General features: G+C 36.6%; 1 protein-coding gene across 4 annotated transcripts in view; it reads left to right on the top strand.

The window, feature by feature from the left end:
• PRKD1 (protein kinase D1) overlaps positions 1 to 18,122 on the top strand; it is a 119,967-nt gene that overhangs the window by 70,580 nt on the left and 31,265 nt on the right. For 3 of the 4 annotated variants that reach the window (XM_042047323.1, XM_042047326.1, XM_042047325.1), the window contains 3 exons: positions 7,473 to 7,604; positions 8,300 to 8,460; positions 11,199 to 11,222. In XM_042047323.1, coding sequence (XP_041903257.1) covers positions 7,473 to 7,604; positions 8,300 to 8,460; positions 11,199 to 11,222 — 317 coding nt within the window. The remainder of the gene's footprint in view (positions 1 to 7,472; positions 7,605 to 8,299; positions 8,461 to 11,198; positions 11,223 to 18,122) is intronic. The other variant, XM_042047324.1, reaches the window with a different exon arrangement.

Here is an 18,122-nt window from a genome sequence, read left to right as displayed (position 1 = left end):
CCTAGTGTTAATTTTTAGTTATTTATGTGTGGGGGGGAAATACTGGGTAAACATGTTGTGAGTAGAACACTTCTTTAGTGAGCAACTAAACATTTTGCTTATATAATTTTGACCTTCTGATCTACCTGGCCAGGCACTGGAGATGTTTCGATGATGAGTCATTGTTGAATTTTTGTAAACAATTTTTAAAAGTCAACCACAATTCAGAACTGTAATTAATTTATTTCTTCAAGGTTATGTCACCTTGCGCATTTCTTTAGCATTTTTAATTTCCCTTCTCCCTTTTCTAGTGTTATCCTAGAAAGATTCAAGTGGGCCTGAGAAAACTGAATGGTTGTATACAGTCATGCTTCTGTTACATATCTCTGGTGGTCTCATCAAAGATCTGAGACCTTAAGAAAGCATTATTAATCAGACACTACAGCGTATTCCAGAACTGGTCATATATTTCTAGGATTTGTTGTTTCATCATTTTTCAGAGGCTTCAGGTGAGGCTGTCTGGCATGTAGTTCCCTTGGGTCCTCTTTCTCGCCCTTCTTGAAGGTAGAAATGACATTTGCATTCCTCCAGAATTTGGGCATTTCTCCCAATCACCATGATCATTCAAAGATTGTTGAGAGTGGCCTTGCAAGGACATCAGCTAGTTCCCTCAGTACTGCTGCGTGCATCCCATCCGGGCCTGTGGACATCTGATAAAACTATGCAAAAAACCCCCAAAACAACCCAGCTGTATTTATTCTGTAATGCTATATATTTATGAATTCTTAGGGTAATTCTAAAAGATATCTAAACTTTTGCAGATAGTTAACAATATAGTTTGTTAAAAATAATTTAATGTATGCAGAGGTGGTTCCTTCATTCCTTACTGAATTTAATATAAAATTGTATTTTTAATTCCATTGTACTTTTAGCCAATAGCATTTATTCACCATATAACAAAAAAAAATGTTGACCTTTTATGAAAGAAACTTGTGGGAATTAAATAAGTTTTGCAATTGCTATTCTTTTTGAGCACCTCTTCTTTTTGAGATTTTTTTTTTTTAAGAATCCTTGGAAAAGAACACTGAAGAACATAAAAAAAATGTCAGAGGAAATAAAGATGTAAAGGGCTCATAACATTTACTTTAAGATACTAATTTAGATTGGTCAGAGCATGGAAAAGGAGCAAGAGACTTTATTTTTCATGTTAGGGTGCTCCTTAGTGCCAGTAGTCAGAACCAGTTTTGAACACTGCATCAATAGCTCCAGTAAACCTGCAGAGTATTTAATTTTTTTTTCCTATGCTAAATTTATACCTCTGCAGTGTTTTATGATTAACAGGGCCTGAAGCTATGAAGTAAGGTATTGCTGGTTTTTCCACTTGTGTGAAAAATAGGTAAATTCATAATGAAACAATTGTGTGATGGGATTTCAAATGAACTTAAACACAGTGAGCTGTATAGTTTGTAGGTTTGAAACTGGAATCATTCACAAATATATAGAAGTACATCAGAACTGAACTTTAAAAGTTTAGAGTGTACAGATGAATCAAGCACATTGACTCATAAATGTTAATCTTTTATTAACACTCCTTTAAATTCTGAGCTAGCACTGGACAAATGATTGCAAATGGTTTATTGTCTCCTTAGTTTATTACTTAAATCTCTTGTCACTGATGAGACAGTGTAAACAACAGCCCATAGTGAATCTGGATACTGGGCTTTAAGAAGGAAGGAGATGAGATCCTTGCTTGGATGCCTCCCATGCTGGCTCATTTGCTCGCTTCCCAGCCTTACATTTGCCAGCTGCCCACTGCCCCCCTCTGTAAGGAGGTAGCTGCTGGCCAAGGAAGGCTGGGCACAAAGTCTTGTTTGTTCGTGCTGTACCACCACATGCAGCTACCAACCTTGGCCATCACTGATCAAAATGCATGGAGGTTCTCTGGCCTCCCTCTCTCTCTGATTTCTGGGATCTTCCCCTATTTCTAGCATTTTACCTCTATGCAGGATTTTCACCCTTGCCTTTCCAGCCCCCCTTCTTTCTGACATGACTGTTTCTTTTTGGGGACCTTTCTTTTCCCTCTCATTGGCTTTCTGGACACCCAAGCTCATGTTTCCAAACTAAATAGTCCAGGTGCAGAAGCACAACATGTTTTCAGCCTCGTGGCAGGTGATTCAGTTTCCTGTATCTTTGTCGCTGGAGGATTGAGAACATGCAGCTTTTGATTAGTCTGGGTATTATAAAAATATTGCAACCAGCCAGTACCAGTTGCAATTAGCAATAGCAGGTTTCTGCTCAAGAGTTCCAAATTCAGTTCTGAAAATGTATCTCTCCCTCTGTCCCTACCTCCTACAGAATGTCAACTTAGCATTCCTAATTAGAACTGGTTTTACCTAAAGCATTGGGATAAAGCAATAATAGGTAAAGAAAACGAAATCAAATTTATTGTATTCGAAGGCTTTTCCCTGCATGTAAAATTTAGAGTGCTAAAATACATTCATATCCAGAAAGCTTAATAGATTCAAATTTTCCATATCCAAGTTTCCCTACTTCAGAGCAGAGCAAAGAAAGAAACAGAATGATTATAAATACGTACATGTATAGATTCTAGGAAAAGATTATTTCTAGTGATCAGAGATGGAGTCTTTGGCCTGTATGAACTGCCAGAACTCTGCTAACTTAAATGAAACTCCAGAAACTCAAACTGTATTTGATTGCCAGGACTGGAACATTGAAAAGAATAAAATGGTTTCCTTTCTCTTAGTCCAGCTGAGCTGTATACGCAGTCCTTAATTGTTATGGTTTAAGCAGTGCTTGAAGTTTAGTAGTGTATACTTGTGAGTTATATTAATTTTTTAAGTGATGGATGCCAGCACTTCTTGTAAGTAAGGACTCAAGTTACGAATGCCTGTGGGAACTCAACAGGATACATTACTCTTAAATGCATTCCAAATGGCAGAAGGTAGCAGGAGAATGCCTGCTTTTCATAGCTGCAAGATATTGCTAGTCTTGTGATAGATGATTTCTTCTGCCATGAGAGGCAAGGATGTAAGATGACAGTGCCCATTGTGTGAAGCTCTGTTACTCGTAATAGCAGGATCTCACCTCTGCTTATAGTTCAAAGCCCTTTTGGACTTGGGACACAAAATGATGAAGTAAATAATTTGCCTGTTTTTGAAAGTAAGACCTACCTTGCCTCTCTGATTTGCAATGTCCTCTTATTTTACTTTCCAGCTGTGCTGAATGATAGATCTCCTACTGAGCCCAGAACAAGGAGTAGTAGCCATTAACAGCCAAGTCATTAATAGATCTGATGAAATAGTCTTGTCAAAACTGTTGAAGTTTCAGTGTCTGTGTTTTGGTGATACTAGGAAAGCTTAAATAGATGATGACAAGGTAGTCTGAGAGTTAACAGTGTAACGGTGTTATATTAAGAACATAATATTTCAAACTTTTCTGCAGAGTAATTAAGTTTTTTAGGATGTGCTTATAGCCATATTTGGAGGCCCCCCCCTTTTTTACAGCACAGTTTAACATACAGCAACAAAATTGTCTTCACCCCATCAGTGCTCTGTCAAAGCAAAAGGGTAGTCTGATTACAGAAGCTTTTTATTACCAAGAAAGGCCTCAATTTAATTTGGAAAAAATATACATATCTTTCTCTTCATCAGCAAGGCTTTGGTTTGGTTTTTTTTCAGTGAATAACAGGAATATTCTGGAAGTTAAAGCTTTGAGTATTAGTGGCTGTATGAAAGGCTTCCTAGATATGTAATTTTAAAAAGTTGACTGACTGGATGGTAGGAAGAAGTTTAAAAGGAGGACCTAATGTATAAATCACTTCCTAAGGCAAGACTACTCATGGGAGATTTTGATTTCAGGTTTGCTTCTACAGAGAAAATAATATATACATTGCAAAATCCCCAGTTTTTTTAAGCTATTTTAAGGTAATATATTTTCAATCCATTATCTAAATTATTTAACTAACTAAAGTTAACTGAGTTACTGAATTTTTTTTAGGCTATTTGTCGTTTTGGTGTACTGTTCATACTATTTGTAAAACTACCCAGTAAATCAATGTAAAACTCCTCTCCAGTCTTCCAATTTAGTAAGCATCATTAATGCAAAATAGAACTTAAATACATGCATAATGTTAGGTTATGCAAAGCAACTGTCATGAACTTAGTTACATAAATCCTTTGCTAGATTGAGATTCAGACTGTTTTTATTGTACATATCCCTTGTTTTAATAGTGGTTGGATTATTACTTGTATGCTTCTAGAAACAACCTCAGGAAAGTCTGTAAACAAAAAGTTTGCATCTCTAAACTTCACATATATGTTACCAAAATTCATGGCTATTGTGTCTTGAGTTTGTTATAGTAGTTATAGTCTTCCTTGTCTTCTCCTAGGAGAGCAATGCATACTGAGTATCTTGTTTTCATAAGCTTCTTGATTTTGTATTTGCACGTGCAAATTTAAGCTAGAGACACAATAGCAAAGAAGTGTACGTTGCAGTTCTGTTGAAAGCTGGTAGGGCATAGTGTTCCAGTTTTGGCACTTATTCTTGAAAAGGCTCCTATATACATACGTATCTTTTCCATGATCATTTCATTTTGCAAAGAATCAGAAATGTTAATCACAGTATTCCTCATAAAGTTGTAGGTAAGTATGCAAAATCCATGAACAAAAGTCTGGAACAGCAGAGATGAGGTGCTAAACTCCAGATGGAAAGTCTGAAGGAGACCAGTAGAAAGATGGGATGGCTTAGTGCTGTGTTTATAGCTGTCTGAGTTGCTGAGGAGGTATGTTGTAGCATGTCATAGTGTGTTGTGGCTGGAGTTTCCAAAATGCTGAAGACCATGTCTTCACATATATATCATGATTTCATAGACCAGGCAAGAGAAGAGGAAGTGAATTATCAAGGGCCAGTATGATTTACATCTATAATTTGATCTCATCCAGCTGCTGACCTATTGCAATACAGTTGGTACCCATAGGTGGTAGGACCATACAGGTGTCTGCTGCCTGACTGTGACAACTTTTCCTCCTGTGGCTGCGTGCTGGTAATAATAGAGGCCCAGAAAAATAAATCCTTCTTGAACTTCACAGACCAGTGGTCTACTGAGAGGGTGTTGTCCAAATTCCTATCTTCAATATGAAATGAAGTAGGAAAGTTTATATGCCTGTATTTGGTTCTCTTTGTACAAGTGAAGTATATAAATATATATTTGTATTTTAATTAGATCAAAATATATTTTAAAGCTTTGAGTGCTTGACCCTTCCAACATACTCTTTCATGTGGTTGGAATTGCAGAAAAACACGTGGCAATATGCACAAAAAGATAGTTAACTCGAAGTCCTGAAGTAAAATCACAAGAAATCTGTTCAACATGTAAAAATGTGTTCTGAAGGGACGGTGTCAAGAAGATGGAGTCTTTTCAGTGGTGCCAAATAATAGGACAAGAAGTGATGGGCAAAAACTGATGCACAGAAAGTTCCACCTGAATATGAGGAAGAACTTCTTTACTGTGCAGGTGACCAAGCACTGGAACAGGTTGCCCAGAGAGGCTGTGGAGTCTCCCTCACCAGAGATTTTCAACAAACATCTGGAGCAATCCTGTGCCATGTGCTCTAGGATGACTCTGCTTGAGCAGGGAAGTTGGACCAGATGACCCACTGTGGTGTCTTCCAATTCCCACCCATTCTGTGATGAGTCGTGTTTTTAGTAGACCAAGGAGAGCATTGTCATTACAGGGTGAACATCTTAACAGTGAATTTGACCACTGTAGTATGGAGAAAAATAGAAAAATAATATATTTGAGCAAGTATTTGAAAGCCCTTGAGTGGAAAATATGCCTGACTTAACATTTTTAGATAAATACAAAACTATTTAATTTAGTTCCAGGATGTGTCTGCATTGGACTATTCTATGAAGTCCTAGTGTTATGAATTAAGTAAGTTTTTTCAGTGTGGCTTTTTATGAAATATTCCTGGGAGAAGAAAGGGAAATCCTGAAATAAACAAGCTGTTAAATGGTTTGGATTGGTCTAGTAAAAATTTTTTTAAAAAGTGAAGTTTGATATTATTGGGGTCATTGGATCCTACTTTTGTGATAGTATTCTAAATACTTTTGTTATTAGATCTCAAGACTGGTTGAGGCTAGAAACATATTTTTCTGTGGATGATTTTGGGAAAGAGTAGCAGTTTTTTACAGAGAAGCAACCGAGGCCTGGGCATAGGTCTTTATTGGTACCTTCCTCTAGTTAGTTAAAAATGTTTTCTTGATCGGTGTGCGGATTTTTGGTTCTCTTTTCATTAGCAGACAAGGAACAAGCCAGGGTATTTGGATCTTTTAAGAATTCCTTTGAATTGAACCATTAAAAAACAGGGTTGTGGGGAGGGGGTGTGTTTTGATTTTGGTTTTTTTTTTTCGCTTTCTTTCTTTCTGTCAGTTGCAAATCAGGAATGTATTTCTGTTGAAAGACAAAGTATTTCTATTAAGTGGCTGCAATACCTATTGCATTCATCCTGATATCTGTGAAGAGTAAGCACACAAATAACTTGTTTAAATGGCAGTCTGAATGAGATCAAATGTTTGCGTATGTGATTAGTGTTTAACAACATTTGACAGATATTTCTTTAGACTATCTGATACATGTTCAAGATATTTAATAAGAAAATGGAAATATTTCGTTTGAGTCTGATTTTAAGTGTGGTACTGGTTGTCTCTGTATTATAAATAGTTCTATAAACATTTTAGTTGGTTATTTTTATGGTTTGCACTAGTGCCTTTGACTAGCCCCTCTAACTTTTGCAGCTGTTACACTAGTTGCAGGCTCATGTCACTTTGTAAGGATTTGGTACTTCAAGAAATGCACAACCATCTTCCAGGCTGCTCTTCAAAGTTTTTTCTTTATTGAAAATTTGGGTATATCATTACATTTTTGTTTTTAAGCTCTAATATATGTTTTTAATTTGAGTGATCAGTTCACCGATACCAACATAGGCTGCTGAATTAATTATACCAGATGATCAGGAGAAGTTTTAGATACACTTTCATTTACTTGTCAAAAAAACCTCGCAGTATTTCTTTACTGGATGTGTTCAGTTTAATTTATGTACGTATAACTTCAGGTGTAGTGAGTCAAGCCTGTAAAAGAGTATTTTGAAAAATTTCTGATGTTTGATTGAACTCTGACAATTTTGGCAAATGTTGATACGCTATTATACTCCTGTGTTTGATTGGAAGAATATTGTCAGAGACGTCATTGCTTCAGGTTTGTAAATGCAGCTTTATGCTTTTTCCAGTGGTCACTGTAGTATGAAGGTATATTGTCACTCTTTTTATCTTCAAAATACTCTACAGTGAACAATTCCAAATTCAAGGTTCAGCATCATAGTGGCCAGAAGGAGTTTTGCTTTGTTCTGTGATGAAGTACCACGTAAGTGGAGATTATTAGTTATGTTACTAATTCTGTGATCTTACTGTTACAGCTTCTGCTACATTTGAAGACTTTCAAATCCGGCCCCATGCTCTATTTGTTCATTCATATCGAGCTCCAGCCTTTTGTGACCATTGTGGAGAGATGCTGTGGGGGCTGGTGCGTCAGGGACTCAAATGTGAAGGTAAGCTGCAGTGAGATGCAATTTTTCAGTCTAAAGAAGAGGCTTTTCCATTCCAATTCTGTGTATTGTGTCTAATGCTGCTTTTAAATTGGTTGGAGACAGTAAGAACTATCAAAGTAATTAACTGATTAAAGAACTTATCTTTTTGACTGCTCTGAGGCCTCTTAGATATGGCTCTGTAACCTTGAGTGTAAAAAATTTGGTCAATATGTACTTTTAAGAAAAGGCTTACCCTTGCCTTATGATTCTTAATGAGCCTGTATCATTTTTGTACCGCAGTAATTCAGATTATTTAACTGAAGTTACTGTCAATCCATATGAAGTTGTAATAGCTAAGTTTTCTCATTTTGGCACACCTATTTGACTTCTGGTAAACTGAATGCAGCAGAATATGCCATTCCTTGCCTCACAAGTGCTGGTTGTAGAAATTCCCTGCACTTTGAGCCCATAGGTTTTGAAAAATCAGAGAAAAAACACTGGTTGTGTATATCTATATCTATATCTATATCTATTTGGAAGTGATAACATTGTCTCTCTAAAAATTTGGTAGAATAGAAGAGCAGAGTAGAGGGAAAAAGTTTAATCAAAAATAAGGCTAGTGTTTTTGAATTTGTGTTGTTTTTGAAAAAATTAAAAATTATTTGCTTTTTTGAGTAATAAACCACAATCAGATGGTTTTAAATTTCTCTTTTCAGGATGTGGTCTAAACTACCATAAGAGATGTGCATTTAAAATTCCTAACAACTGCAGTGGTGTAAGGAAAAGACGCCTGTCAAATGTGTCCCTAACAGGACTGAGTACCATTCGTACAGTTTCTGCAGAGCCCTCACCCAGCGTGATGGATGAAGCCCTTCTGGTATGGGATTCCCTACCTGTAGAGGCCATGGGAGGAGCTGGGAAACTGTCTCTTAGTGCTATAGAATCTGGTTTTGCCTGTTACAGACTACAGAGGAGGGTGGTATGTAAATTATAAAGTAAGAGAAGGCATCTTGACGTGAAAGGGAGGTCACCATCTTAAGGTATGTGGGTTTAAGGTATGTGTCACTTCTGATACTCCTGGGAGTCTCCTCCTTTGTCAAGAATGAGGTTATTTTTAAGATCTAAAACTGCCACCCATGCTAATATAAGTAGTTGGATCTTGGAGGATCTATTCTGGAACTAGATGTTGAATTTCTTCTGTATCAGACCATTATATCCCTTGTCTTATTAAATAGGAAAGATTTGCCTCGTTAGAACACTGTGACCCAGACACCGCAGCATTAAACTGAGTATCTGTCACAGTCAAGGCTGTCATTAATTAGTTGGAGCCTGCATATTTAGCATATTTCTAAGTGTTCAGAAGAAAGTAGGAGAAATCTCCATTAGATCCTTAAATGGCTTTTTGTGGTGCATGTATGTGTATGTCTGTATATGTGTAGCTGTGTGTATATATATATGTACAGTATACACAAAAGCACATAACTATATGGTGTACTTGTGTATTCATTAATATATTAGTTTTCCAAAATGAAAGCAACTCCTCTGAGAACAAAATGTTGATTGAAGTAAATCAAAATGATACCTACTTTTTATTTTTGGCATGTTTGTTCTTTTAAGCACTCATGGTCATAATATGCTTGAATAGTTAAGATTTTACACAGTGTGTAAATGACTCCACTCCTAAGTGAAAGTTTTGAAAACCTTAAGGTTTAAAAGAGAGGAAAGCATTTATAAGTACACACAACAATTATCGTGTTTTCCTCTCAATTAGAATATTAAAGTTATTAAACTTGACATACTAAAAGGACACTATTGCAAATTATGTAGACCTGGTGTTAGATGCAGTACTATCTACGAACCATAATTATGTACTTATGCTACTGATTATCATTAGTCTAAAGCTACTTGGAAATTAAGGTTAACATTATGAATCTGTACTTTTAAATGAAAAGCTGCATAAATGAGTAAGGTGCTTAAGTTCTGCAAGCTACAGCAACAAATGTTTACGGATTAATCATAATTCTCAGCAGGTTGTTTCAGAAATTACTTGGGCCAAGACAGAAAATTATGAGGAAGGCTGGCCCTAATTCTGATCTCTTTTTTTCTGAAATTTTGGTTAAAAAAATTGTGTGAGCATCCTGGTATATCCTCTATAGATATTCACTGCACTGTACAGTTAAAATGTAGCAAAAAAATTTCAATTTGAAAACATTTTAAATTGTATGACTGTGTTGTTTGCTGATACATTCTTATACGAAATACCTGTTTTGCAAAGCTATATATTTCAAAATGGTTGAAAGCATTAAAACTTAACAGTGGAGAAATGCAGTAAGTGTCATCTATACTGCAGGCTATACTTCTCTAAGAACTTGTAAACATTGGTGTCCCCGTGCTGATGAGTCAGAACATCACATGTGCGTGCACAAAGAAAATATATTTACAATAGGTAAAGGGTTGGGCATTAGCCTAGAGAAATCAAATAGTTTTTTTTATCTCACTTTGATTTCATGAAGTCATGGTATTTTTTACTAGATTTTCAGAAATGCTCTTGCATATGGCTTCTATATGTCTTTTGTTCTGTTTAGTTTTTTTTCCATTGAATGTATTTCCATTCCCGCCCCCCCCCCCTGCTTTTTTTAAATGGCATAAGCTTTGTCAGTTCTCGTGTACCAGATCTGTCCTTTGGACTCAATTCTTCCACAGTACTTGTGAGATAAGTTTTATGACAGTTTATATGGTGATGCCAATCAAACCATGCACTTTGGAATGAATGTCTTTCATTTTTCTACAGTCTGTGTGAATATACTGAAAAACATCACCCTTGTTCATAGAAGTGTATCATTCATTACTAATATTGATGTGTTACTTGAATCACTGCTAACAAAATATAATCTCTATCAGTTCTTTAAATAGGACTAAAATAAATGTATTTTTACCCCTAATTACCATTGTAGAGTCAGAGCAGTTGAGAGAGAATAATTCCTGGAGATCTTTGATAGATGTAATTATTAAACTGAGGTGTTTCTTTTTTTTTTTTGTTGATGTTGTGTGCACCTAATAGGAGACACAGCATGTAAGCCTGCTTTCAGGAAAATGACACTTATAAAGTGAATAAGTTATGCCCTATCTTCTGAGATTTTGTCATTTAAAAATCTTTGACACAGGATAATATGGAATCGTGCAAAATGTACCTATACTTTAATTATCCTTGCATAGGGAACCACCACGCACAGAAACAGTGTCAGTTCGGGTATAAATGTTTTCATCAGCCAATAAAGCATTTCATTTGAACTGAAAATTGAATGGGGACTATATTTGATTAAAGGTTTAAACGTCTACCTCCAAAGAATAAAATCTTTTCTTGATTCTTAACTTAGTAGTGTAAAACTCATCAAAAGAAATGGTAAAAAACAAAGTAGAACTAGGAGGATACAATGCAACCCAGATTTTTATGTCTCAGCTCAAATGCAGTTCTTCTGCATGTATTCTATAACAAAGAATGAGAGTATAATATGATCCCACATTCATGCTTGCTTCTAAAATAACATTATTTTCTGTCTTTTTCTCCCCCTTAATTCTTTGTTCTGTTTTTTCTTCTTTCCAACTTCCTGTCAGTCTCCTGTCAGCCCTGGCTATGAGGTATGTACTGAATTTATTCTGTACCATGCTATCAGCAACATCCTCTTTTATGATTATCAGTATGAATTTGACAGCATACAGGAATTAAATCAGACTAGTAAAGTCCAGATTCCAAAGTGAGGGTCATAATTCTTAGACTAAACAGTAAAATTAGGGAACATAAAAATATTTTAATACAAGAGTGACTTTTTCCTTTCTTAGGCATGATAGAGGTCATTGGTTAGACTGAAGCCCTATTTTATGTGGTAGTAATGCATGGGAAAAAGATTTTACCTTGACTTTCAGGACTTGGGAATTTGCTGGAGTAATGTAGAAAATAAACGTTTTCTTTTTAAGCTGAACAAACCTCACATTCAAGTGCACACCAGCAATAAACTTCTGATCCCATATTACCGTTGTGGTACATCTTTCTTTCAGACTATGGTTGAATTAAAAATAACCCAAATAGTCTAGGATTCTGTATTTCTGTGGAAATAGCCATGAACAGTGTACAAATAAGTTACAGCTCTATGTGAAAAAAATTCAGGTCTAAATGAGAAAACGATACTGCTTTTCAAGTGGGTGATTCATGTCAAACGTTCTCTTTGACTTTCAGTATGGATTTTCCAAAGAAGTTTGGTTCACGTTTAAAGTTTCAAAGCTTTTGAAACTAAGAAATATTGGCAACCTACCCTTGCAGCATGTATTTGGGATGCAGCCAGAGAAGAGCAGGCTTTGCAAATGTTAGAAATACTACATTTTAGAAATATTACATAGTCTGAGGAATATTTCATTATGATAAAATGAAGATTTCTGTCGCCAAACATCTTCTCTCTTTGAAAGAAATAACTTTCTTTCCTATAATCATAGAATGGTTTAGGTTGGAAGGGACCTTAAAGATCATCTGGTTCCAACTCCCTGCCATGGTCAGGGTCATCTTCCACTAGACCAGTTGCTCAAAGCCCACTGAACACTTCCAGGGATGAGGTTTGTATTTCTTCCTGAAACACATACATTCCTACTGTGTGCCGCAGAATTCCAGCTCCACAGAGTATCCATAAAGCAATACAAACAGGTGTATATAAAGCACAGTTTTTGTAATATCTAATATAATTTTATTCTAAGTATGGTGCTGTCTGAAAAATGATAAATCCATCATTCTGGATGATGGTGGATTATCCTAAAGTAGCAGTAATTAAAGGTAGTAATGAAAAAAAGAAGGTATTTGGAGGAGAAACAAAACTGTATTTCTCTTGTGAAAAGAAAATGTGGTAGCTATCAATGGTTTTGCTTCAAAATAGTCATACGACACAATAGAATTTTATTTATATTTTTTAATATATGTTTCCATTATTTTGGTAAGTTTTATTTGTTTTCTAGAAGCAATGAATGCTGATATAGTCAGGTCATTTTACAGACACATTGGAAGTGATTTTTCAGAAAAAGCTAGCTGAGCTTTGCTTTTAAAATAGGAATGATGTGTCTCATGGGGGGTAAGTGATATGTTACATATTATCTTTGCTTTTTGATGAAGAATCAGGAATTACAGTTATTTTTTGCTAAATAACTTAAAATTTAAAATATAAATAGTTTTAGTTAAAAAGACTATGTATCACTGACAGAATACAAAGCACCAGGTGTTGCTTGCCTCTGTAGATTTGTTATAAGCAGAGCTGGCTTGAGGCTTTTTAGCTATATATAGAAGAGTGATTCTGCAGAACTAGGACAGTAGGCTCTCTGGGAGGGAATTGTCTTGAGTCGTAGGTGGCCATTTTCTCTTTCTTTCCTCACACCCAACACTTAATACAGATGTCCTTTTGTCTTAGCCCACTGAAATAAGGAGTTCTTGTTTCCAGTGACTCAGAAATACCCACTCTAAGAAGGCTTTGTTTTCCACACTCCTACAGAAGATGCATCTCCTTTTCCTAGTTCCAGTCCCTGTAGAGTCTTGTATGCCTCCCCAGCTCACTGAACTGGGAAAAAAAGGGCCCTTGAGGGAAGGATTAAAGAAGAGCTCGGGTATTGCAGCTGAGAGCATTTTGGTGCCTTAAACCACTTCTAATTACAAGTCCTTTTCTAATGGCTGAAGTAGAGTTCATTAGACTGAAGATCCTCAGAGGCAGAATTAATATTTTCTTTTGAAGACACTTGAGTTGACTGTAAATTAATACCGTTCTGTTATGTTTTACTCTTGTCACCCTCAAGTTATCTTGCCATGCTCCAGTGATACACACTGCGCATTCCTCTTTGTCTTAGTGGGAACTTGCTTTCAGTGTGCTCATATGTTTAATAAAACCCCCTATGCTCTTTTGGGTAGTGCTCCTGGAATTTGCTCCAAAAGCTAGAGTTTATTTAAAAATAATAGAAGGTAAAATAGAGGCTTTGAGTAATTTATCCAATCCTAATTAATGTTCACATTGATCTAGTGCCAGATCCACCAGGTGAATATAGGGTCATGCACTAAACAGAACTAAGAATTGAAAACTCAGTGAATCTGACGTTGAAAGTTGAATATATAAATAGGAATTTAAGTTAATTGCACAATTTTTAATGTATTTTTTTTTTAGTTTTCTTGCCTTTTTGCAGTAATTTAAAATAGTAAAACATACTAAGGGTCAAAATCAAAAAGTATTTCAAATGTAGTTCTCTTTTGTTTAAGTGTTGCATGTCCGTGGTATTCAAAGTTCAGCTGAACCCCAAATTAAATCATTTTAGGATACAGAAGGTAAATTTGGACTGGCTCACTTTGCACACTGCTGTGCCATAAAATAATAGTAGTCCTAGTACTATCTGCCATGCACTAAATGCTGTAGAAGTGTAACTAATGCAAACTACATTAGGGCTTTTCTGACCTAATATGATAGTTTGCCCCAATATGATAGTTTCAGAGGTTCATTACAGCTAGATAAGGTATAGAAGATGATTAAGCCTATAATTTCAAGTTACACGTGTATATTTAGGAAACCATTAAATATTGCCTCAGTTGTGCACCTAATATTTTCTAAGTATCTAGAAAGGTAGGTAGAACGGAAAATGCTAAACAGCTTAAGATAGACATGTTCTGAAATTTCATATGTGCTGTGTCTGCTGATGTTTTTGAGTGCAGTTGTTAGTGATCCCAGAGGTTTTATGAGTATTTCACTCCTCAACTTGGAAGAGGAGAGAGGTTCAGGTTGGTTTTGTCATCAGGTAATTGCCACTTGTTCTTAAATCACCTATTTGTTGCCTGCTTATGACCCTACATCTAAGTCACCATGGCTTAAACTGGGGATTCGTAGAAACTCTGTGACTGTAACAGTAGGAATTCTTTAGGAGTGTATGGTACCTCTAAGGAAAATTAGGAGCTAAGTTCTTGTAGTTTCTAAGTAGTCGCAAAAGGGTTTGCGCACATTGAAAATTGCCGAATGCTGCAGCACACATTTTACTTCCCTGCAGTATCTCCGATATCATTCATGATCCTTTGGGGTGTTGTGAATTGGTACAAGATCCCAAAATGTTATTTGCATTTTGAGGAATAATGGCAATCAACGCAATCTTTTATCTCCTCTTAAATGGCCCAGGCGTATTCAGTGGCGCTTTCCCTCTCTTCTAATACGTAATCTTGTTTTTCTGTATTGGTAACACAGTACTGCCCCCAAGCTTACTTCAAGCCTCACCACGTAGGTTTGTCTAGATCTCCTCTGTCCAGTTCCAAAACTTTCCAAACCAGTGTCTATGGTCAAGCCTAAAGACCTGCTGGTTATCCCTGATTTGGTAAGGATGGTGTGTAGACAGTGTCAGATGGGACACATTTATATAGACACTGGGGAAAAAAAATTAAAATGGCAAGATTCATATATGATGGGATGAATCAGAATTGTGCAAAGCTGTCTGAAGGGTTTTGTATTGACTTATAATTTGGCTATGATACCTTTGTATCATCATGTGTGCTTCCCCCCCCCCCCCCGCCTTTATTCAGCAGGCATAACAAAGCTGCCAGGTCTGGCTTCTGATATGGGCATTCTAATACTGCAGGATACTTCCATGAAAATAACTTACTAATTAATATACTTAAAATTATGAAGTGCATGATACAAGATCAAACTAAATGTAATATTTTTGAAGGAACTTGTGTCTGGAAGATACTGGAAAAAAAGCTTTGTGGTATTTAAGTCCTACTATGGCTGCTGGTACTAGCAAGTCCAAAAAGAAAGGGCTTTTGTTTTGGGAATTCCCTGGTTCTGAGGAGTCAGCATAGTCTCGCAATGCCTGCTGAAACCCAGTAATCTTCTCTTGCTACTTTTCAAAATAAGGCAGGTTACAGACAGAGCATTCAAACCACTGTCTGCTGCTATTGATGTCTGAGTAGAAGAACAGCATACATAATTTCCATCTGTGGATAGTTTAATATTAACAGCTTGTACTGAAGTCAGTTCTTTGATGTGTTTACACATGTGAAAGTGAAATGTTTTTCAGACCATAGTTATCTAACTGTGGTGCTTGTAGGATTAAATCATACACTTGACTTAAAGAGAGGAGTGCAAGAAGCCTTGAAAGACAACACAGTTGATTGCAGTCTAAGTGTGGTATTTCAGTATATTTAACTGAAGATTTGTTTCTTTGAATTCACTTAATTACAGTCACATAGTTTAATTTGTAAAAGAAAGTCAACATTTGCATTGCATTAAAAACAGAGTTCCTGTGGTTACATAGATATCTAGCACCTCACTTGACAGTAGCTTCCTGTGAAGAAATTGTGTATGAACATATTATGGCTTTATCCTCACAGGAAGGAAATGGCATGTTTCAACAAGTCTGCTTCAACACTAAAAATGAAACTTCATGCAAACAGTTACTGCTGTTTGGTTCTTTAAAATACACATCACTTTTTTCTGTTGTCCAAGTAAATAAAAAACCCTAGATCATAATAGTTTATTCTTTTGTTAAGGCAAACATTTCAAAATTGTAGGAATACTTTCATTATTTCTGATTGAATATCTCAGTGTAAAGTACAGGAATAATGTTGCAACACTTCTTAGATACTGAGCCTGCAAAAGGTTAGCACTTCTTTGTGTAAATTTTGAAAAAAATATATATTTAGGAGAGTACAGGTTGTGTAGCCTGCTCTCTTCTGAGTGAAGGTTACTGGCTTGAGCGTGTTTCCGTAAGCATGACTACCAAAATGGAAGAAGTTGCTTTCTGACTCTTAAAGAACATGAAGCTTTTTGGTCAAGTTTTGTCAGAATCCCTGGGACATTTTTAGTGGGGCTGTCAAAACCTTTTAAAAGAAATAAGGCAAACAGCAGTCTTTTTTATGTTTTAGACTAGCCCATGCAGCTGGATTTCAGACCTGGTCGTTGTCTTTCTTCCCAAGAGGCCATCTCTGTGTCCAAGCAGTCAGTTTTTATTGCTTCCCATTAGTCCCTTCATCATCTCCCTACAGTTTCTTTGATTTCTATGCCTGGGAATAATAGATGTGAATGCCACAAGACAGTCAAACTCATCCAGGTAATAAGAACAGCTGAATCCATTGGTGGGAATCAGCATTTATTTCAGTTTTGTAATTGCATTTTGCAGTGTATTTGGACAAGTTAGAAAAAATAGGAAAGGTCTGCTGAGCTATTTTTACCTTTGGGGGACTGTGTTCTTCCTGCAATGACTGTACAATGATTTTATGCTTCTGGCTAGTGTAGACAAATTGTTGTGTCTTCTAATAGATTTCAACAAAGCTCACCAGAACTTACATGAGGGGCTTCAATGCATTCCAAAAATTCAAAGAAATTGAACAAGAAGGAGAAACAAGGCATCAGTTAAATAAAAGTCATGAGGAATGCCCCATGTTGGGGAAAGATTGGCACATCTGCCTTCTTGGATTTAAAAAAACCAAACCTTTTTTTGTTTGTTTGTTTGTTTGTTTGTTTCAAAATTAGAGTCATCAAACTATTAGATATTCTCACAGTTAAAGCATAATTTAAGTATCTGGTTGTGATCAGTGTCACTGGTTTGGTTGGACAGTTGAGTATCTGCACATGTTTGTTGGTGTTTGTTGTCACTTGGAAAATCATACTCTTGAGCTGTTAAAGTATAGATTACCTTGCTGGGATGATTGTTCTAAAGGACTGTTTAGTATTTGGAGCTGTGAGGCTGTTAGTTTCCATGGTGTAATCTGGTTAAGCAATCATTTCCTGGGAAGTTTCCAGACTTGCTGAGTCAGTAGTCTGGCTGTCTACCAGGAAAAACTCATTTATCTTTCTAGCAAACCAGGCACGCTAGCTGAAGGGGAAGGTGCTTTGCAGAGGAGATTCTTGCATTTCCAGTGAAAATAGGACAGTTCCTGGTTTCCTATGCTTTCAGGGGCTTAAAATTGTGACATATCTGATTCTGGGAGTGCTGGAAGTTAGAGTTGAGGGATCTTGACAGGACTTTTGGACAATATTGGCAGGAGAAGCTTATCTGACAAGAGGGAGGAGGTACTCCTCCTAATCTGTCAGTCATCAGAGGTGTGTTGAAGATGGTCCAGCTGCTGCTGCCGTGAGTTATCGGTCACCAGTTTCCCTTACCCTGCTACTTTTGAGCAGGACCCAAGGGGCACATTGCCTTTGGCTGGAAGAGGAAGGGAGTGGAGTCAGGCATATCAGGCCAGGGCATGCAGGAGTGAGACCAGGTCCACAAATTCTGATTTCTTTTCTAGCATGGGAGAAGGTGAAACTCGGCTTTACCTCTGAAGGCACTGTAAGTTGATCTGAAGGCGCTGTAAGTTGAGAATTGCTGGTGCATTACATGGTGTGCTACGTTGCTGGCATGTAGCAGCCCAGCACTTGTAGAATGGCAAAGACAAGCTGAAATACTTTTCTCTGTAAATTGGACTTGAAGACTGACATCTTACAGTAGGTTTTCCATTGTTTTGTCATTTGTTTAGTATCCATTACTGCTTGAGCTGTA

The sequence above is a fragment of the Corvus kubaryi genome, unplaced genomic scaffold (genome assembly GCF_017639235.1).
Source record: "Corvus kubaryi isolate FWS band 111438036 unplaced genomic scaffold, C.kubaryi_AGA036_p1.0 66, whole genome shotgun sequence".
Classification (NCBI taxonomy): domain Eukaryota; kingdom Metazoa; phylum Chordata; class Aves; order Passeriformes; family Corvidae; genus Corvus; species Corvus kubaryi.
This window is presented reverse-complemented; position numbering and strand designations above follow the sequence as displayed.